General features: G+C 43.3%; 1 protein-coding gene across 1 annotated transcript in view; it reads right to left on the bottom strand.

The window, feature by feature from the left end:
* Positions 1-22,375, bottom strand: part of phactr3a (phosphatase and actin regulator 3a) — a 29,000-nt gene extending 6,625 nt beyond the window's left edge. The window contains exons 1-7 of the mRNA XM_042097222.1: positions 22,013-22,375; positions 6,476-6,637; positions 5,841-5,996; positions 5,246-5,491; positions 3,839-4,055; positions 1,569-1,711; positions 596-749 (exon numbers count right to left, since the gene is read on the bottom strand). Of these exons, the coding sequence (XP_041953156.1) occupies positions 596-749; positions 1,569-1,711; positions 3,839-4,055; positions 5,246-5,491; positions 5,841-5,996; positions 6,476-6,637; positions 22,013-22,118 (1,184 nt within the window). The 5' untranslated portion in view covers positions 22,119-22,375. The remainder of the gene's footprint in view (positions 1-595; positions 750-1,568; positions 1,712-3,838; positions 4,056-5,245; positions 5,492-5,840; positions 5,997-6,475; positions 6,638-22,012) is intronic.
* Positions 22,376-22,553: the final 178 nt, after the last annotated feature.

The raw sequence follows: 22,553 nt of genomic DNA on the forward strand, positions 1-22,553 counted from the left end.
ATGAAAAAGGCCAATTCAACATTATGTTAACAATTTGGCATGAATACATTCCTTAGTTTTACTGGTGTTACATGGTGTCACTGAGACAATGTAATTTCACTGAGATTTTAAATTACTTCAGCGCACTGCTAACCAGTGATAGGCAAAATGTAGTGAGCTAAGCTACAAGCTACTCTAAGAATTGAGCTTAAAGGAGAAATCCGGCAATTTGTCATATAGGCCTATGTTTCTTGAGGTCACCTAGCATTGCCGGATTTCTCCTTTAAGGTTAATTTATAGCTTGTAGCTTAGCTCACTACATTTGCTAAGTAGTTTGCCCATCACTGCTGCTAACATAAAGCAGAGCGAACCATTCCCATTGTTTGACATTGATATAGTTAATAGCAATATATATATATATAAATCAATCAAATACAATTGAAAAGAAATCATCAGTAAAGAAAAAAGACACCAAAAATGTCTGTCTGGATGAGCTACTCTTTTAAAATAGGGGGAAATTATTACCTTTCCCTGAAACAACCAGTGAAACATTCATGGGAGGGACTCAGCAGGGTTTTAGGGAAAGCTTAGAGAGGGAGAGAGACGGATGTCTTACTTTGCAAGCTTCATCTCAATTTGTTGCCTGATTTCCTGACGTTCTTGGTCGCTGCGTGTAGGGAAGATGTTCCTGTCCTCCAGTTCCTGTTTGCTGGGTCGGTTCCGCAGTTTTACCGCCAGCAGCTCCTTCCTCATCCTGCGAGGAAGAGAACCTGAGGAACAGCATTAGAACACTGGCATCAGGAATAGAGTTAGAACACTGCCAGAATAGAGTTAGAACACTACCATCAAGAATAGACTTAGAACACTGCCATCAGGAACACTCATCACATAAGTAATGGTCATTTTCATTACCACAGAGATTGAGACTTAACTTCAGCAATAGCATTAGGAAGCAGACATGACACAAAGGCAAGTGTTTTTAATTAATAATTCATACAGACAGTTAATTAAAAGTTCTCAAGAAATTAGCATCATAAAATTACATAAAAAGGTAGTGCATTAAAACAATTAAAATAACAGAGAAAAAGAAAAGATTAAAAGGAAAAATATATCACAAGATAACACATTAGTGTCTGATAAAAGGATGTGAAGGACAGAAAACAGTGTCCTTTGAAGAGCCTTACACAATGACTGTTTTGCAACAGTGGTTTAGGTGAATTATGGAACTCTGGCCTGCCTGTAGGGCTTACGTACAGACCTCTATTATCTAAGATCACATCGGCATCAGCAATCTTCCACTTGTATCATATCCAATTACTGAAGATGGCTTTCTCCTACTCAAGTGTAGAACATGAGTCATAGGTACAGTACCTCTCCACTATATCAGCTTATACATGGGATTGAGTGGATTGGCCAGGTGATATAGACAAGTCTGAAATGCATGGGATATATCTGTCTCTGCAGCATGCCAGAGGGGGCAATGTCAACATGCTGTAGTTTCATTAAATTATTCTGTTCATGCAAATCTGCATGCTGTGTTCTGTGGAGTGGCATTGTTTTCTGTGTAGTGTGTTCTGAAAGAGACTCACCAGAAATGACAGAGTCGTTCCAGCTCTCCTGGTCGAATATGTGGCCTGAGGCGTCGGTGAACCACTGGTCTATCCGAAGGTTCTCCTTGTTCTCCTCCGAGTCTCTCCGGGTCTCGGCATCACCGCTGGGTTCTCTCTCAATACTGAGGGGGCGGGGGGGGACAGGGGACAAATCTATATCATTATATATCCATACACTACACTAAAGAACATCACATACAGCGCCCTCCACATTTATTGGCACCCCTGGTAAAGTTGACTAAATTTAATAAGCATATCTATTCTGAGAAAAAGAAATATCGAAACATATTTTTAACAAAAACATATATGCCACAATTATTTAGCCTAGAAATCTAAATGTAATTTGCAGCCAGGGTAACAATTATTGGCATCCCTAGAAAATGTAAATCAGGTTTCTAGGCCAAGTATACTTGCGTATACAAGGAATTTGGTCTCTGCATTTATCACATCCGTGAATTAGTGAACACACAGAGCGAACACACAGTGAGGTGAAGCACACACTAACCCAGAGCAGTAAGCTGCCTTGCTACAGTGGCGCTCGGGGAGCAGTGAGGGGTTAGGTGCCTTGCTCAAGGGCACTTCAGCCATTTTCACTGGTCGGGGATCGAACTGGCAACCCTCTGGTTCCAAGCCCGAAGCCCTAACCAGTAGGCCACGACTGGCACTAAAATCTTCTAAACAAAATGTAACAGAAGCTTTTTTCCATTTACCTTAAACATATTTAAGTTAATCAGAGTGTGAACTTTCAGTACTAATTCATGACATTACATTTATGTCATTACATTCAAGATATGAAAAAAGGGTGACACAGAGGTAAATGCCCCAGTAATTTTTTCATCATAGGAAAGACAAGAGAGTATGCTAAATTCAAATAAAAGGAAAGTATATCATCTTGGGGTTATTACCAAGTCTCCAAAAAGTGACCTTTGTGATAATAGATTATTTAGAGGTCATTCCAGATAAAAGCCATTCCTGTCATTAAATTACAAATGCACAATGCTACAGTGACTTTGTCTGTAATCACGGTCTATTGTCAGATTAAATGAAAATTGCTCTCTTTGGCAAGATATAAGAATGACTATATTGAAAAGAATCCCATGCCTATTGATAATTATGGTGGATGGGCTGTTATTGTCGGGCTGGGAACCTCATTATGGTGCATGGTATCATGAACTCCAAAAAAACCTGAACATTTTCAAAGACAATCTGTCACTCTCTGCCAAGACCTAAAAGTGGGTCATGACTGGATCATTCAGCAGGTCAACAAACCAAAACACATGACCAGGTCAAAACAAAAATGGTTTACTGAACACAAAATCAAGCTTCTACCATCTCAGTCCAGTGATCTGAATTTCATTAAAAAAAAAAAAAAACAGTGGGGTGAGTCAAAGAGTGAAGACCTTGGAATCTGGATGATCTGGTGAGATGTTGTGCTAAGGAATGGCCTCAACTCCTTTGCTTTGTATTCTCCAGTGTTTTGGGACGTCATTACGAGCTGTTTTATTAGCAAAGGGATGCTTAACAAAGTATTACATGCGGGGGTGCCATAATTGTGGCAGTTGTCTTTAAAAAAAAAATGTATAGGTATATTTGCTTCTCAGAATAAATTAGCTTCCCCTCTAGGTTGGATTCTTCCTCGTTGTTATTGTGACACCAAAATAGATTGGCAAAAGATACCTCTTTTTACTCAACTTTAACAGTAGTGCCAATAAAAGTGGAGGGCCCTGTAACATCTCACTGTGCACTCTAACACGTCTCCACCCTGTGCCAAGCACTTTGCCACACTACTCATTACTATATGCTATGATGTAGGCTATATTTAGAGTCTAAAAAAGGATCTGATGCTGTGTAATCAGACACTTAATTTCAATTTAACTATACTAATTAACTCACTAATTTCCCATCCAAAAGTGACCTAGGAATAGGCAGGTGAGTCAGACTACTAGGATTGGGTCCTGATCTGATCTTGGTGTGGACATTAACCAGGAACCCCGACACCCTTTTGAAGTTGAAAAGAAATTAGCCTGTGCTCTACCTATGTCTATGATTTCGGTGTGTGACCCCTGTCATCCTCTTAGTATGTCTGTGTAATATTTAGAATTTAGTTCATCCATGTTACCTTACACAGACAAGACTCCTTGAGGACTAATAAACTCGAATACCAGCACTTTAATTTCAGGTTAAAGACCAGAGCCAGTCCAGGTCCGCTTCCGTAGCGGATAATGTCTGGTTCCGACGGGACCACTCACATCTCATGCCTGAGCTTGTTGGCCAGCGCTCGGTGCAGCTCCTCGATGATGCAGCTAGGGGGCAGTGGTGGGTGCATGCTGCCGAGGTGCGGGGACACCACAGCGTTGGAGAGGGGACCCCGCATGGGGAGGCAGGGGCCCTCAGGCACCCGAGGAGGCTCCTTCTGCAGGAAGGAATTAGACTGGTGCATAGGGGCCATGGCTACACCCTGGTCATCTGAGGGGGGGAAATAAATAAGAAAATAGGCTCAGTATAATTTAAAAGAAAGACTCTCGTCATCAAAGTTCTTTTCTCCTCACAATCACAATCCCTGATCATATTTCTTTGCCAATAAATGTATTCTATTTAAATCTAATGCAGGTTTACAATTCTTCATTTTCTGATGATAATATTTTCATGAAGTTCTATTGATTTGTTAGGTATTTAATGTAACTTACTTATATACATAACTTAAATGTTCCATGTTGATTTTGTATATCTTAGGGCCACGATTGTCTATCAACATACTGTCAGAAATCAGTAAACTAATTTCTATCTGCTTGTCAAATAACTTACCAAAACAACTCTCCTGCCATGCATGTGTTTCATCAATTTATTTTTACCTTACTAATTTTAAATTATTTATTTAAAAAGTCTGTTCAAATAAACCTTACATCCTTAGATGTACCATATGCCTTGTTCTGTACATCCTTGATGTTCATTGTAAAGTGTCATTTCAAGCTAAACATTTTCCCCTTCCTCAGTGTTTTCTGTGCCAGCATGAATTCCTAAGGTAAGCATGAACCCAGCGTCCCTTAAGCCAGATGCTCCTGACTACAGTGATGAGCTGAGTCAGGCGTATTATGACAGGGCTCTCGATGGATGCTGCAGGAGGTCAGCCCTCCAGGAAGATTACTGGACACACACTGGGTGATCATCTCTTTCTCCCTCTCTCTCACTCTCTCTCTCTCTCTCTCTTTCACACACACACAAACACACACTCAGCAACTGAATACAAATCTAAAAGTCTCAAACTCATCACAATCTTTGTGTTTTAAAACTGAATAAATAACGATGTCAGAGTTGGTACATGCAGCATCACTGTCTTTCCCCCCAGCACCTGCACCTCAGCTCCTTAGGTGTGTGTGTGTGTGTGTGTGTGTGTGTGTGTGTCTGTGCGTGTGTGTGTGTGTGTGTGTCTGTGTGTGTGTGTGTGTGTGTCTGTGTGTGTGTGTGTGTGTGTCTGTGCGTGTGTGTGTGTGTGTGTGTGTGTGTCTGTGTGTGTGTCTGTGTGTGTGTGTGTGTGTGTCTGTGTGTGTGTGTGTGTGTGTGTGTGTGTGTGTCTGTGTGTGTGTGTGTGTGTGTCTCTCTTCTCTGTCCCTGATCTCCACACACTTCCACTCCTGTTTCCACCCCAGCAGGCTCACCTTCCTCGCTGCCCAGCTGTGAGGTCAGTGGGCCGGGGACGCCGGGAGGCGAGTGACCCTGCAGGCTCTGCTCCAGGCACTCCTGCTCCGCACCCTCTATACATTCCAGCATGCCGTCAGTTGGGTCGCCCAGTGGGCCTTCCTCTTCATCCTCCTCTTCCTCCTCCTCCCCGACCTCATCCTCTTCCTCCTCCTCTGGGTTCGAGGGTTCCTCTAACGAGTCAGCCTCCTCAGGCAGTTCAGGCGCTAAGAGAGATGGATTTATTGTTATTTGTTTATTGTTTTATTGTTGATATTGTTATGGATGCATTGTCAACTTTTAGCTGCAACATTTCAGATATACTGTGAATATGACTGTACTAGTTCTGATATGTCTATGTAATGACTGCTGGGTTACAAAAATAACACTGGCGCCATCTAGTGGGTAACACTGGAACTTCATCTCTCCTGTAACAATGGAATAAATGGACTCAGAGCAGTGAGATCAAAGGACTGTAATCAACAGATGAATATAATGGACTTCAGCAAGCTGCAGATTTTAGATAAACCCAGTCAATGGCATCCGTCTGTCACAACTCTGGTGCCGGCTACTCACGTGGTGGGAGGGGCTCCTGGTCAGAGCCCAGGTACTCCATGCTGCTGACGCTGAGCATGTTGGGTAGTGTAGGCGGCAGCCGGCCCTCCATGTCTGACACACCCTGAATGGGGGGGCCGGGGTCGGTGCTGTGGAGGCCGCATGCTAGTGCTACATCTGCATGGATAGAGATGACACAGTAGAGAAAGTATTTTTTACACAATGCTCTTGCTGTTTCCATGTTTTGGGGTGTCTGATCAGTAACAAAAGCAAAGGATGTCTGAACTCCAAAGAACTCGGGGGTGACAAACATTTCAGCCCAAAAGCCTTCGTCAGTGCAAGTTACTGTATATAATATTTAAATATTTCTGTGTAAATATTTAAAATAAGCAAACCAGTATTTTCTTTCATAAAAGCTACCGAACTGGAGAGGCATTTGAGTGAATATGACATAGAGCAGCACACTTGTTATATAGGCGCATGTGCTTTCCCCTCTTGCTTAATCATCTACAATATGCTCTGAAGCCTGGATGAAAGCTTTTCAGTACTGCTGCATTGTCAAGCCTGCCAAGTAGCGTTAGCCTGGGTATGACACACATGACAACCTGACAAATATTCTCTGACTGACTGACTGACCGCCAGACGAACAGACTGACCTGTGGAGCTCTGCTTGAGCTTCTCCGTTTTTTTTTTCCTCCACTTCCAGGGCCTGAAGATGCGCCCCAGCGTGGCCAGCTTGCTGTTGCGGCGGATGGGGGGCGTGTGCACCCCCGTCACCAGGCAACTGGAGCGCAGCATCCTCTGCTGATCCAGCACATCTGCGGAGAGAGACAAAGACAGATGAGGGACAGATGTGAGGAAAGTGGGCTCCGGGACAGGTTGGGTCAGTGAGGGCCTGGTGGTACCAGAACCAGCTCTGCCATTAGACTGGCCACTGTGGTGGGGTCACACACACACCCACCCACACCCACTGCCAGAGTTTCTACATTCTATCCATAGGCTTTAAGACAAGTATTTTAGGAGATACCTGATGAACATAGTCAGGTATGGATGGTGCGGTGTCAGTAGATACCTACTGATCTATCATGTCTGTGGGGTTGGCAGGGTAAGGGGAAAAACTGGTCAGACATGGTGCATTTGGCCCCAGGAACAGATGAATGGGCCTCAGAAGATGTTGTTATATTGTAGTTGTGTTATAGTGTTACCGTTTTTTTGACATGGCACTTCATTTGTTGTAGTGTATTTATAAATAAGGGTACATCATCTGGCTTTTTAAGGCTTATGGTAGCAGGAAGCTAATTCCGTGGTTTCACAACAATTCTGACAGGTCTTAAAACTGACCATATCAGTTTTTGAAAACGAGTCACACACTGACATGACATCTTTGTAAACCGATGGCACAGTATACACCACACATATGATGTAAACTGGACCAGACATTTCCTGTAATCCATCCACCGGTGTACATGCCAACAGCATACCAAACTAGGTATGTTGCAATGACTACAAATTCATTCCCATCATTTTTGAATGACTTAAAGGTTCAGTCAGCAATTGTGCATGACGTTGCATTTGTTATGTTCATATTTAAATTTCTTAGCAGACACTTTTGTCCAAAACAACATACATTATATTTTAATCAAGGACCAAACAAAACCAAAGAGGTAGAAAAAACACTAGAGAGGTACCACCCCACTTCAGTAATCCAACAATCAAGTGTTTCGTTTTTGTTTGAGGAACAGGCTGCACCCAATTTGTTTGTTTCCCATTTTCGGAGCCTGGGCTGCCTACAGAGACCGTTTTTTTTTACAGTGTACTCGCAGGATGGACAGCTAGTGGATTGTGAGGAGATGTTCGCTGAATGTGACAAAAATGTTATAGGCTTGAAATCGCACACGATCGCTGACTCTTTTTACTAATGAAAATTAAAAATTTAACTAAGCATTCATATACCTGTTCGGATTTGGAAAGCAACTGCAATATCCAGCACACTGAATCACCTGTTTCTCAACACCCATCCCTTTCAATATGAATGTTCTGTGATATACTCTAAAGTCTATTATTTATATTAGCTCTCCCAGCCGCTCTTCCCATTCAAAAATCTAAGCAAAATCAGAGCCAGGCGAGCTCTTGTACTATAAGTGACCAATGGATGACTAGACACACTATTCTATAGTACAACAACCTCTCTATTTAACCTCCCTTCATTGTGTCTGAGTCCATTTCCACTGCATACTAAAAGAGTCTCTAGAGGACATTTCCCAATCCCACAATCAGTCCTTTATCCAAGGCAGCAAGCTGCGGTGGCTAATGCATCAGAATTCACACCAAATAGACTTAGTTTATGTACATTACATCCATACAGCAAAATGGATTTGGTGCACTTCAAGCAGAGCTTAAAAGAGGATAAAGAGGATACAAAAACAGGAAATGGAGAGGAAAAAAGGATTCTGTGAATGAATCAGTGCCACCCACTCCCTCGCTCTTAGCATGTATTTCTGTATTTGCAGGAGAAGGATATTCTGGATCTGTTTCTGCTGCATTCTTCTCTAATCTGAGTTAAGAGGAGCCCTGACCTTGCAATATGAAAGAAACGAAAATCCTACACAATAGGGCTTAATCTGTCAAAGGACAACAACATCAGCAATACGACAACAATAACAAACAATACAAAAGATATGACAGCTTCGACACCAAACCACGCGTTCTGTTTCACCTGCAAGTCAGATATCTCACTTTAAAAATCCACCACCAGCACCAGAGTCATATTCATGGATCAGTCACTGAACCCACAGTGTGTGTGTGCGTGGTGTGTATGCAGGGTGGGGGGGGGGGCAAGTGTGTGTGTGTGTGATGCTGAGCCGACAAGTGATGTTACTGATGCCTGCATGCTCCAGTATATGGCGGATGAAGGGATGGGCTCTCGCTTGACCCCTCTCTGATGGGAAGCAGGTCAATTGAGCATGTGCGTCTGCCCAAGTAACCGTCAGAGAAAGGAATCCAGGTCAAGCCTCCCAGACTCCGCAGTAAGCAAAACCGGGGTCAGAGCTGCTGTTGCCATGGCTACGGCTGCTGATGCTGCAGAGGAGCCCCTCGGAGGCAGAATTTCAGCGGCGTGTATGCGTGTGTGAGCGCATGTGTGTGTGTGTGTGCGCGTGCAACGTACGTGTGTGTGTGTGTGTGTGTGTGAGAGAGAGAGAGGGGCTGTAGGAGATGGAGGAGGAGGCCTGAGAGAAGAGGGGGGAATGGGGTGGAGAGGGAGGAGCCAGAGAAGAGAGGAAGAGAAGGAGAAGTAGAGGGAGGGAGAGAGGGAGGGGGGACTGTTGCTATACGGAAGTGTTCACCAGAGATCCAGCCCAGCCAATCAGAGCCAAGCGCTTTATTATATACATCAAGTATTGCTCAATTTTTAATACAAACAGAGTGGAGAAATGGAGCTAAGAGCATGCTGGATCCATGAAGAGTCAGTCCTTTATCAGAGACAGGCATCTTCAAAAATGAGATGCAAAAGAACTGAGATAGCAGGGGAGATTCAACAGCAACAATAACATTATAGGAAGAATTATAATTATATTGATTAGCTTTGATTGGCATCAATTGTAGCTCTAACATGCTAATGTAGCAGCTGCAAAAATTATTACCGATGTATGGATAAAACAAATCAATAAAAAGACATTTTCTAATACGGTGACAAGATGGTGGAGGTAAAGAGCGAAGAGGGAAAACGCACTTTTCCAGAACGCTCTGGAGGGAAGAGAGACAGAGCTCTGGCGGCTTCATGTTGAGCACATCAAGCCCTGCCTCATGAAATGTCAGCAGCATGTCAGAAAGAGAGAGAGAGAGCTACTGCAGCCAGCAACACCAGCAGCCACACTCACACACGCACATGCGGACATAGGCACACTCACAGTGCACACACATGCACATACAGTGTCAGTGAGAGAGCTACTCCTACCAGCCAATCACCAACACCAGCAGCCACACACACACACATACACACAGAGACAGACAGTCACACACACACACAGACACACACATACACACGCACCCGTTACTCCAACCAACCAATCACCAACACCAGCAGCCACAAACACACACACATGTTCATGCAGTGCATTAGGGAGAGAACAACTCATTTCAGCCAGCCACACAAGTAAACACACATACATGCATCATCACAACATGTAAGTCATCAAAAAACACTACACACACTAACACACATGCACACTTAGCCACACACAAAAATGTCCTTTTCAGTATTACGGCTTACAATGACAAATGATTACATCCACCCACAACACCAGTAGCCGTCCTTTCACCTGAGCAGCTAAAAGAAAAAAATCATTTACATGGTAATGAGCTTGAGCTCGACAGATTGTGAATTTTAATCCATATTCAACTCAAAACCCTGGGAAAGCTACATGGCCCACACCTCCCAGGTGGCACAATGGAGAGAGGGAGGAAAAAGAACCTCTGCAATTATTTACAGAACAGAGGATTTGAGAGCAATTGTTCTCTTGCTCAATGTCACACACGTGCAGCATTTTTGGCCATTCCCTGCCTGCCTTGCCTGCCACCCTCCCTGCCTGTCTGGCTGGCTGGTACCTGGTTCCTGCCCCAATGTCACTGTTCCTGCCTTGTGTCTATGGGCTGTGTGTGGGGGGGGGGGGGGCTGCATTGAGAGCGCAGCTCCACAGGCAGTCTGAGGAGGAGATGGAGGGGCTGGCTAATTGTCTGAGACATTGGAGGGGCGCGCTGGGACAGAGAGACACAGCGCTGTGAGCGCGCACCCCCCCGACTCACCCCACCCCAATGCAGATTACAGCAGCGTCAGCACAGCGCCATGCCAAAAAGCCTCTCTCACGCCAAGGTATCCATTTATCAGTGCACTCTTTCACCCTTTTCAATCTATACCCTTCTTGTTTTTTCTTTCTCTCACTCTCTTTCTCTTTCTTTAATTCCTCTCTGAGGTCAATGCGGTAAGCAGCGGCCATTTTTCACCTGACTGGTTTTGTCTTGACTTTTTGAAAGTGAAGGATGTGTGGGTAGGGGCAGGGTCTGGGGGAGTTACACCACAACATACGTATGCACAAGTCCCTGTGTATTTATCCCTATATTTATAAACATAATAAAGAAGAGTGACTCCAAGCTAGACCTGTATTGAGAGTGATGGAGAAGCCTTTGATGCTTGACTGCCACTAAAAGCAGGAGTGGTAGCTTATACTTCTGTGATGGCGCCTCTGCATTCTCCATATTGCCTGGAGAGAGCCTGTGTGGCGAACAGTCGATTAAAGCATTTCATTTGTCAGTGGTGAATGCAGCTGGCAGTTAACCGTAATGCCACCCTCGAGATATCACGGAGGAGAAACCAATTCATTCAGCACAGCTCGCAGCACAGATCCGACACACCAGGGATGTCTGAGTGAGGGTAGGTTCCACACAACTGCAGGTAGACAGCACGATCAGCCGACATAAGGGAAATATGACAGGAAGCACATCACTCTGACCAATCTGGCCCGAATCAAGCCCAGAACTGGCCTGGATCTGGTATGTAGTAAGGTCAGTCTATGGGCTGACTTGACTAAAAAAAATCAGGTCAGTTTTACTGTCATCTCCACTGTTTGTACCACACAAACAGGGGAACAAGGGGATCGCAACGCCACACATATATGACAACAGAGAACAACAAATACTGTATATATAGAGAACAAACTAGAAAAAAACTAGTGTGTCTATATATCACTATACATCGGTATATAACATAGCATATAAAGAGAATGACACAGAGTGTGTGTGCATGTGTGTGTATCTTTAAATAAGGTGAACACAGGGTACTGTATACTGTAAAGTAGAGTACTGGACTCCATGCACTGAGAGCAACTGACCCTGGGACAGGACTAGTGCTGAAGTGGGGGGCATCCGGTTCTATGTACGTTTGGAGGTGAGTGTTTAACGCTCCACAGCTTTCTCAGACATATGCACGCAGGCAGCAGGGGACTGGGGATGATGGGGTAGATCTGGCCGTGACCCGGTGTGGATTTGGCAGTGTGAAGGCCTGAGGGCGAGCGTTTTACACCATCCGCATCTCACTCGACCGCAGGCAAAATACCCAGGTACCAGCCAACACTGGGATAGCTGTTTCACTGAGCTGGTGTGAATCTGGCACTGAGGATGCCTGAAGATGTCTGAAGCACTGTCTGCATCCCGCCTGAACAACGAAACAAAATCAAACAGTTGCCGGGCCAGTGCTGGGTTGCACCTGGCCCAGTTCTGGCAGCCAGCTCGGCTGCTGCTCTGCCACTTGTGCTTCTCTGCCTGCTGTGAACCTCGAGGTGTACCAGCCGGCAGTCACCTCCATGCCTATCTGTCAGGCTACAGCAAGACGGAGGAGACAAGTAGTATACTCCACACATGCGTGCATACAAGCCAACCTGTCACAAGGCATCAGGCACAGTGATGGACAGAAACATGCTCACTCTGCTCCAACACGACCCGCAGAACAACACATACAGAAACTGCCTGGTACAAAAATAATAGAGGGATAGAATAGTCCATGCACTTGTTAGAGCCGTAAGGTTTTTGATCTGAAACTAGCAAGCGAATACGTTAAAAGGTATGCAAAACTCTTGCAAAAGCCTATGTGGAACACTGTAAAAAGTTTAACGTAAAATTTACAGCAACTTGCTGGCAGCAAATAACCAGCAAGTTGCTGTATTTCACTCTACAGTACACCTACTGTATATGAAATCACAGTACCTATGCCTGATACTGTAAACTACAGTAGTACTACCAGTGCTGTAATGTATACAGTATTGAATTGTCTACCGTATTTTTAATCACAGTACTTATGGATCATACTGTAACTTAGTACAGTAGTAATACCAGTGCTGTAATATTATATACAGTAATTTTGGGAAATTCATATCCTGCTTTATCTACAGCCAGGATAAATTTCACTAGGCCTAGGTATGGTTTAGGCTACACAAACTTGCATAAATAACCATTGACAACTTGTTATCAGTTTGAAAAGCAAGTACATTTATTCACTTTTTTTCCCGTTTAGAAATTCTCGTGTGCTGCATCCTAACGTTAGACCAACGGTTGCAGTCAGCCTGATCCACCACCAGTAGCAGAGTGAAGCAGCACCTAGCAGAAATAGAAGAAAAAAAGATAAACAGTGTTAGATAACAATTTTCAACTGAAACTGAAGGCTACTTACAAGTGAAACTTTAGAATAATCATTTATATATATATATATACTGTATGTTTTTTGAGTTTACTGTCAAAATGCCAGGCTGAAGATGGTGTTAGCATAACTCAGTTTCGCAAGGTATATTTAGCTGCTAACGTTAGCCAGCTGGGTGAGCTCATTGATGATGTTTGCTTGCAGCAACACATAGATATATGTACTGATTACGATGAGTTAACGTTACATAAGTTAGCTGGTAGCAGCTAAACCTCCACGTTAACGTTAACCAGCAGCACATCATCTTCAGCCTAACATTGTGACAGTAACATACTAGGCCTAGCACTACTAGCGAATGTTTTATATAAATTATATGAATATAATAAACTGTAACTTACTGAGAACTAAGGTAGGCCTAATATAAACGAGACTGCCAAAACGTTAACGTAACATAACACATTAACGTTAATGCCACCTTCACAGCAACAGCAACTATGATAGCTAGCCTAACGTTACTTAGTTGATCCAACAAGCATGGATGAGTCTGTAAGTTAGACAGTACAACGTACATAGACTGTACACATTGCCCGAATTTAATGTAGTACAATTTCACAATGAAACATTAACGTTACATAAATAAATGCTTGCTTACCATTAAGGTGGAGCTGCGAACTTGACAGAGTGCTGAACACCGTTGGTCTGACTCTGACTGAACTGTTGCTCAAAAATGATCTCCCGCCGCCGGACAGTTCAAACGTCGTCGCGCGGTGCACGTTTCAATCACCACGTCAAAATTTCCCAGTAAACCATAAATCCATGACTTTTCAATATCTTTTCAAAATGATGATTTGGGTGGAAAATCAACGTAATATCAATGTCACCTTGCTATCTGGGAGCTTAACTTTGTATTTATGTGCAAAAAGAAAACAGAAAACCCCAACTGATTTTCCGCCATGTTTTTTCAAAATTTTCAAAAAGCTGACAAGTGAGGGAGGAGTCAGATTTATTACTGTGTTATGATTCGCAGCAAATTTTTATTACTGTAGTTTGACCATTTTTGACCATAATTCATAGCGAAACTACAGCAACATACTGTATTCACAAATACAGTTCACATTTTTCTCAAAAACAGCAGTGATGCTGTGAAAATCACAGAATCTTGTTACAGTGAACTGATGAAAGCTTGCAAACATGATCACTGGTGGCTTTTTCGTGATTAAGTTGGCAATGTCATGCTGTAAAATCTCTCTTCCGGAAACACTACAGTGCATAATCTGGATGGCTCGCAAACATCACATGCCATTACCTGTCATATTTTCACATAGCATCAAAATGAATTTGTAGCTGACCAAAATTAATTGCACAGTTGTCAACAAAACCAGTAAAGCGTACCTTAAAAAGTGGCAAATTGTTAAATAGTGTTGCTTTGTAGAAGTCACAACCAAGTCATCTTTTACAAGTTTAATTTCTCATTCATGACACGATATATCATCAAAGTAATTATGTTAATAAGATTCTGTAAATTACTTGCAAATATGTATGTAAATTCAATTGCAAGTGTTACAACACATGCACAAATCTTCACCATATTAATGCAAAGTGCTAGATAAGAGAGGACATATCAGATGTGTTTGATAAATTTAATCTGCTATTCATTTGTGTCATTGATATAAAATCTGATTTGTATTAATCTGCTTCAATTGAAGACATGCAAACAAATATAATCCATTTAAAGATATAATAAGATAACCTCTCTGCTATTTCTTATATATACTCCAGTCAAATATCATTACAGTTTTTATACAATTATTCTTTATCTAACCCCAACCATTAAAGTTCATGAGCTGTCTTGCATGATTATTGTCTTGGCCCTACTGCTCTGAACATCTAAAGAAGACTCTGAAACAAGTGACTGTGAGCTGTGCTCCACATTAAAGTTCACATCAAACATTGTGTGCATGTCACCCCTCTCTCTTACCCCCTGGCTCAGCAACTGTGAGGCCATCTGTTCGTGGAGAAGTGCCTCTGGGGCTCTCAGTGCCCCATGCTGCCATCAGAGCTGAGCTCACAACCAATCACACTTCAGAGAGGAAGCCAGCCAACCAATCAGGCGTTGGAGAGGAAACCAGCTGACCAACTGAGGCTCAGAGAGGAAAACAGCTGATCAACCAGGAATCAGAAAGAAAATCAGCTGATTGACTGACCAGCGTACCAAACAGGCCTCAGTGAGTATTAGCCACCGGTGGTGTGACTCATCAAAGCTAATAACCAAGGCTCTTGACAATCACTGTGCTTCACTTCCCACCCACCCACCAAATACCACAGAAGTCAATATTACCTGCCTTATATCATATAACACTGCATGTGAATTCTGACTGGGATTCTATGCAGTGGTATGCTCCGTGAGCTTTCTGGTGGGTCCAGATGTGTGTTATGGGCCTTCACATCCCATCTAACCACTTTTCTATTTCTTGAGTCCTCCTCCTGTACTATGAAGTCTGCTCCTTTTCCTCTTCTTTTAATTGTGTTTTGTATATAGCCACCTTGGTTTTGTGAAAGGTGCTACTTAAATGAACATCAAACTATTTATCACAATTATGATTATTATTACATTACTATGTGGTGGTGTGACAGTCGGCATTTATATCTATATTTATATCATACAAAGAAGAAGATGGCAGCTACATCACAGTATTCATTTCAGAAAACAGTGAATGCTGGAACTCTCACTGCTGCAAACCAAACCACATCCACCATCAGCAACCTAATGGACACTGGTGACCCTGTGGGCAGGGGCCACACATCTGCAGTGGGTTGCAGGGCACAGAAAGCGTCTGCTCTTCAACGCAGAAATGACATCTCAGCCATGTAGAAAATCTCTATGGCTGTGGGCCGTGTGTGTTCACTCTTTTGTTCGAAGAATATTCTGTCAGATGTAATAATGGAGACAAAATGAGTTGTTGTAACTCTTGGTACTGTGCTCTCACAGTTCAGTTATAGGAACAAAAATAAATGAACTTAATTCTAAATATGAGTTTCAGTAAAATGTAATACCACCACCAGTAGCAGTACCTTCACAACACAGTTCTAAAAACAGACTCTGAGTGTGTGTGTGTGTGTGTGTGTGTACTACAGGATATTACAGTGACTACAGTGACACTGACTGCCTATGCTCCCAATTCTCCTCAATGATGCTCTCTCTCTTGTTCAGCTGAATCTACTCACTGTGGGGGCGGGAAAGCGAGACCAGGTGGGTGTGTGTGTGCGCTTTCATGTGGAATGTATTTTCTGCTATTCAGCTCGCGAAAAACGCGATTCAGGTCAACGCCTGGAAGATTTCCGGGGAGCCACAGAGCCGCTGGGAGCCACAGAGCCACTGGGAGCCACAGAGCCACAGCGCGCCACGACAGACTGCAAAAACACCAAACCCTGACAGGCTCCTCCGGACCTCCTGCAGCTGTAGCCTTTTGGGAAGTGACAATACAACCAGCAGGTCTCCAGCACACAAAGGAGAAGTGTGCAGAACAAGCATACGCTGCCATTAGGTAACATTCAAGATGAGTCCTCTCCGTGGAGCTACATGTGCCAGACACGTTTAGAGTTCGTATTCCCATAAGTGTGTATATTAGTGTATTTATAACCCCAGTTATGTGCTAATAGCTCATGAGTCCAGGCGGTTTCGAGCTGCTAAACTCATGACACAGTGCACTGTGAGCTGAACAGCAGCCTCTCGGAGAAGTAATTACTCGGTTGGTCCCACTGTCTGATGTCTGATGGAGACTAGTGATTTGGCCTCAGTCATAGTCTCTGAGCTTGAGACTAGGTCTGGATTTGGATATCTCTCTCTCTCTTTTTCTCTCTCTCTCTCTGGGGTTGAAACCACAGAAGTCCTCTCTGTCCCGCTTGCTTGGCACACCGTCAGCACACCATTGACATGCAGTCCACACAGCAGCCAATTTCAAAGAGCCTTCTTCAACATGTCCAGTCCTACAAGCAAGGTGGCAGACGATACACACAAACGCATGTGTGTGTTTGTGTGTGTGTGTGTGTGTATGCGCGCACACGTGTGTTTAAGCATCCCCAGCCTCACAGCTTGGCTGGATTAGCACATGCCCAACACACTGTAGAGGACGTGGTCTAAACCTCTTTGTCCTCTCTGCTCCAGGTAAACACACACAAACAGTGATACCACACTGAAATCCTTTTTTACACACAAAATGGCTAGACTACACTGCCATTTAAGAGCACATTTCAAATGCTGCACTTTGTCTATGACAGTGAAAATGCATATTGCATAATGGATCCAAAAGCAGCCATTCCCCTCCTCCTGGTTTGAAGAGGGGAAATGAACGCTGTGGGTGTGTGCTATAGAAACAGATATAGAGAAATATTTCCATATGCTGTCTTCCATTACCTTTCAGAGAGTTCCTGTTAGGCAGCCGTATACCTTCCACAGCATGTGCAGAGATCTGATGCTGATTTCTATGGTGAGTCACACAACGTCATTTTCTCAGCCCGGTCTCAGCTCATTGTGCTTCCACATACATCCCTTCCCCCTCTTTTTCTGACACCTTCTTTCTCTCACAGTCTGTCTGACTCTCTCTGTCTTAATCCCTCTGTCAATACTCTTTCATAAAGAGGAATTACTGTATGTGTGTGGTCACACTTCTTATTTAATTTGTTCTGATTAATATAATGTAATAATGTTAATAATGTGCTGACCACTTAACATTTTCTACTAGCAATGTGCAGTGCAAATGTGTGATATGGTGATGCAGCCTGATAAGATTTTTGGGAGCTATGTCCTTAAAGAGAAGTGCATGTACAAACATCTTTCTTCAAAACACCCGCTGACACTGTGGATTAACTGTGACAGGAGCAGTTTTCAAACTGCAATACCTGACATAATAATGTTCTGTACTTTCAACCTCACCATTATCTGTCTCACTGATCTTCAGTGTGTATCCTTTTTCAGTTTCAGGAAAACAAAAAGATGCGTGTAGCTCCGACCTGATGAGTAGAAACACTTTGTCTTCGCTTCACTGTATAGCTTCCCTCGGGTTGCACCACGGACATACGGAGTCCACATGCAGGTACTCGCGGCAGTCTTGTACACGCTTACACAGTCATGCTAGCTCTACGGCTGGCACTAAAAAAAGCCCTCTGTCAAGTGTCTAATGTACTCCTTGTTGCATCTCTGGGGAAGGTTACTGTTGTTGTTCGCTTTTAATGCTTGAGGAGAGATGGAGAGCAGTGAACCGTACTCGACAAGGTCAGGGGAAGTGTCTTCTGTGTCAGTCTCACTGCTCCTGTTCTCTCCCTCTCTCAGGCCTTTTTCAACACGTCCAGCATCAAACAACAAAGCATTTCAAAATATTTGGGTACTTCAAATTCATAATCCCAGTGACACATCCAATAGATATACCAGAAAATCACCATACTAATAATATGACAGTTATAACTAAATAGTAACGGCATAATAGCTGCATACATATGCATATCCATATGCATATACAGTACATATACTTTTTCAACAAACACACACACACACACACACACACACACACACACACACACACATGCAGACATGGAGATACAACACACACACATGCAGACATGGAGATACAATATTTCCCTCTCTGGAGAATAAGACTCAGGGTGAAATGCCTGTATGTGTGAAAGAGGCTCTTAATGTAGCAGACACCGTCTCACCCAGATACAGACCCAGAACAGACCTCTGTACTTCTCGCCACCAGTGAATCAGCCCTCTCAACCCTACAACCCCCCCCCCAAACAGACACACACACTCAGCTATCTCTCACCACCCGGCATGAAACGCCAGTGATGACTCACATCCGGCCGCTGGCATGTACAGAACTCTCACTGGCTCACCGCAACACCACAGGCTGCAGGTGAACACAAACACACATACACAAACGTATTTATATATGCTGTTATAGCTTCAAATAAACACAAAAACACCCACACATACATACATCCATTCAAACGCACAGAAAGACACACACACACACACACACACAGGCATGGATAAGGTGCATACAGAGGCACAAACATGCAAGGAGACCAACGTTCAAGTCTCTTGAACAGTGTGTGCATGCTAGCCTGTTTTGAGAGTGCATGTCTGTCTTTGGCACAGTCAGTACCATGGTCCACCATGTGGTCAGTAGCTACTCTGCTCAGTGATAGCTTTTCCTGTCCATTTTCCTCAGTCCATTTTTTTCCTGCTAAAGAGAGCTAAGTCTAACCCAGGTTGCGGAAACCAGCTCTGTAAAAAGGTCAAAGTGGAGGCAGATATGCATAAATACAGTTGACACTTAAGCTGAACTGGTCATTAGTCTATGAGAAATCATCTTATGGGCTTTGACAGTTCACTCACATGGATGACCGTGGGCAGCCGTGGCCCACTGGTTAGCACTCTGGACTTGTAACCGGAGGGTTACAAGTTGCCTCGGCTGAAGTGCCAGAGCAAGGCACCTAACCCCTCACTGCTCCCCGAGCGCCGCCGTTGTAGCAGGCAGCTCACTGCACCGGGATTAGTGTGTGCTTCACCTCACTGTGTGTTCACTGTGTGCTGTTTGTGTTTCACTAATTCACCAATTGGGTTAAATGCAGAGACCAAATTTCCCTCACGGGATCAAAAAAGTATATATACTTATACTTATGACAATACTCTTGTATATTTTCAGTTATCATGAATTACTTTGTTATCATAAAAATATTTCTTAGCGCTGTGACCTAAAATTGTAAACTGCGGTTGTTCCTCCGGCTCTATAGTGAGTGATGAATCAAAGTATTTACAAAATATAATGAAAGCGTCCAGCAGCCAGGAAGTGCAAGTCTAATGTCAGAGAGTTTTTTTTTCATAACCACAAGAGATTAATCAGTTAAACATCTGAAGTGCTGATGCACAGTTGTTACCTTGAATGTCTTCTCTGGAAAATATTAAAGACTAAAAGCCCCTAAATCAATCACATTTCCCCCATGTGATACGGCACTCTCTTCTAAATGGATCAGGCTCAGGAGAATTCCAGCATCTCAATTGAATTTGCGGCTTAATTAATGATCACTTCGCTGAGGCAAAGCGCTTGATACATCACCAAACAGCTTCTGACGGTATGTGGAGGAACCAAATGTTCTTGGGAATCTCTGAGGACCGCTACGATGACAGTCCATTTCGGAAGACTTAAGTGTGTACAACAGTCTGACAATGCAGTTGGAGGCACTTCAATTATGCACCCTTCATCACAGCAATGAATCTGAGAGTGGTTATTGTATTGGACTGTGTGCAATGGTGCAACCCAGCTATATCACGCACATCTCATGGTTGGCGGCACTTGCTGTGCTGTTAGTATAGTTGATCAAAAATGGGTGAGGAGACCTATATGTTAATAGTATTGAAAGTCTAATGTATAATTTAATTAATGTTTAAGTTTAGAGAATCAGTTGTCTTAGGATGGAATAAAGTGATATCTCTGTGACGGTTTATTGAGACAATGAAATGAAAATGCCCACCCTGTTTTCTTTCCTATACAGGGGTGTGGTAAAATAAGAGGTGGATAAAGTATGAATTCTGTGATCATAAGGTGGACTGCGCCATGCGGTGTCGAATATTTATTACAATAATGTTTGATGATGGTGGAGACTATTGTCCAATGCTTATAACAATACCAGTGGTATTAAATGGTTCCTACAGTGTTGATGAGTGTACATATTGGGAATGTGAATAATACAGTCTGATTTTTGAATGTTAAAAGTTGCAATTGGTGAATAATTTCTCTTGAGAGGTGGATAAACTCTAATAAGAGGTGGATAAACTATATCTCTGAAATTTCAGAGGTGGATAAACTACGCTTACTTGCATTTAGCCTCCACTACACCCCTGTTCCTAAATCAATAAGATGCTAAGGATACTGCAACTGTGACTGAAACAGACTGCTATTTCATCCGAAGGCAATGCCATGAATACAGACAGCACTAACTCCACTGAGCTGGTCAGACCCTTGCCAGTCTAGTAAGTTCCTGCACAGCTGCAGGTCTAATGGAACCTGTTGTGCTAACAGTGCTCCAAAGAAAGGAATCCAAATGTGTTGGAGCAGTTTCTCCTATGGAGAATATGGGAGCAGACTACTGTAGCCTAATCATATGACATTCACTCATCATGACATGTAAAACATACAATAGTATTATTGAATCTAGACAGGTGATTTGAATGATATAATTTTTTCACACCGGCTGTTTTATGGCCGAGCATCTTTCAAAATCTGCCAAGCTGGTTCCTTCGCTTGTAAAAGTAGGGCTACTGATCAGTTATAACCAGCAATCCATTCAAAATATTGACCAAGTAAAGCTGCAAGTGCGCAGTCGCAAGCCGGAATAAGCTAGGTGAGCAAAAAGGCCGTGATAGACAAACGTCTCCCAAACCTTATAACCAACGCTCTCGCTGTTTCGTATTATACGCCTATTCTAGCAACGTGTAACCTATTTTTGGTGATGGACACAGACATTAAAAATGGAGCAGTGGGCCACATCTCATTGACTAGATGTTATGGAATAATAACAACAACACAATCACAACGGCGAAGAGGGAATGTGCGGTGTCATTTCACATGGCTATTTTCAGATCTACGTCTGCACTGATTGAGAAAGCGGCAATTATATCGCCTGCAAGGGGAATACTGGTTATAAATAGCGTTTATTGACTCTCTGAGAAATACTCCAGTTATAATTGTTTGGATTTGTTAAATGAACGACACATGACACTAGTTTACACTAATTCTGAACATTTCTTGAAGGCAAATGCGTCACTGTTTCTTTCAATTGTAAATGTTATAACCATTCCAGCTTTAACGTGAAGACGCGCGTTATCTTCTGGTGAGCTTGAATAGCATGGATGAATTGGGGTTTGGTTTGGACACTCCGACCGTCGCATTTATGAAACGCCTTTCCTGATGGAATCTCCAGACAATAAAACATTTCATTCGCTTACCTGTGCTCTGCGATAGATCGATGCTCGACTCGGTAAGGATGTTCGGGTCACTTTGAGATCTGCCTCGCTGCAGAATGCATGGCTCCATTCCATCCGATGCAGCCATGGGGGCAGCCTATCGTACAAGAATTATGAATAAAATATTGAAAACCCTGTTTGAGACGAGCAAGGTCAGCACCGACCGACTAGCAGCCGAGCGAATATTGGGCTATTCAGTATGACAGCCGCCTTCAGCATCCAGCGCGCGTGAGGGGGGAAGTAAATCCTATGTGTTTGGAGCGTGTGTGCACGCGCGTGTCTCTGTGGGAGGGAGACGTGGATATGTGTATCCGGGCAGTGAAAGGGACGGTGGTACCCAGTGACTGTAGGCTAAACGTAGGCTATGAGCCCACCGTTGACGATTTGTAGTAAATCAGTGATTTCTGATTTCAATATATTTTCCTCCATTGATTAAATAGGTTGCATCCTTCTGTCAGACAGTCTAGGCTCCCATCTGGGCTGTCACCACCACTCTTGCCCTAGCCTTGTCAGCATCTTCCTC

This window comes from Alosa sapidissima, chromosome 7 (genome assembly GCF_018492685.1).
Source record: "Alosa sapidissima isolate fAloSap1 chromosome 7, fAloSap1.pri, whole genome shotgun sequence".
Classification (NCBI taxonomy): domain Eukaryota; kingdom Metazoa; phylum Chordata; class Actinopteri; order Clupeiformes; family Clupeidae; genus Alosa; species Alosa sapidissima.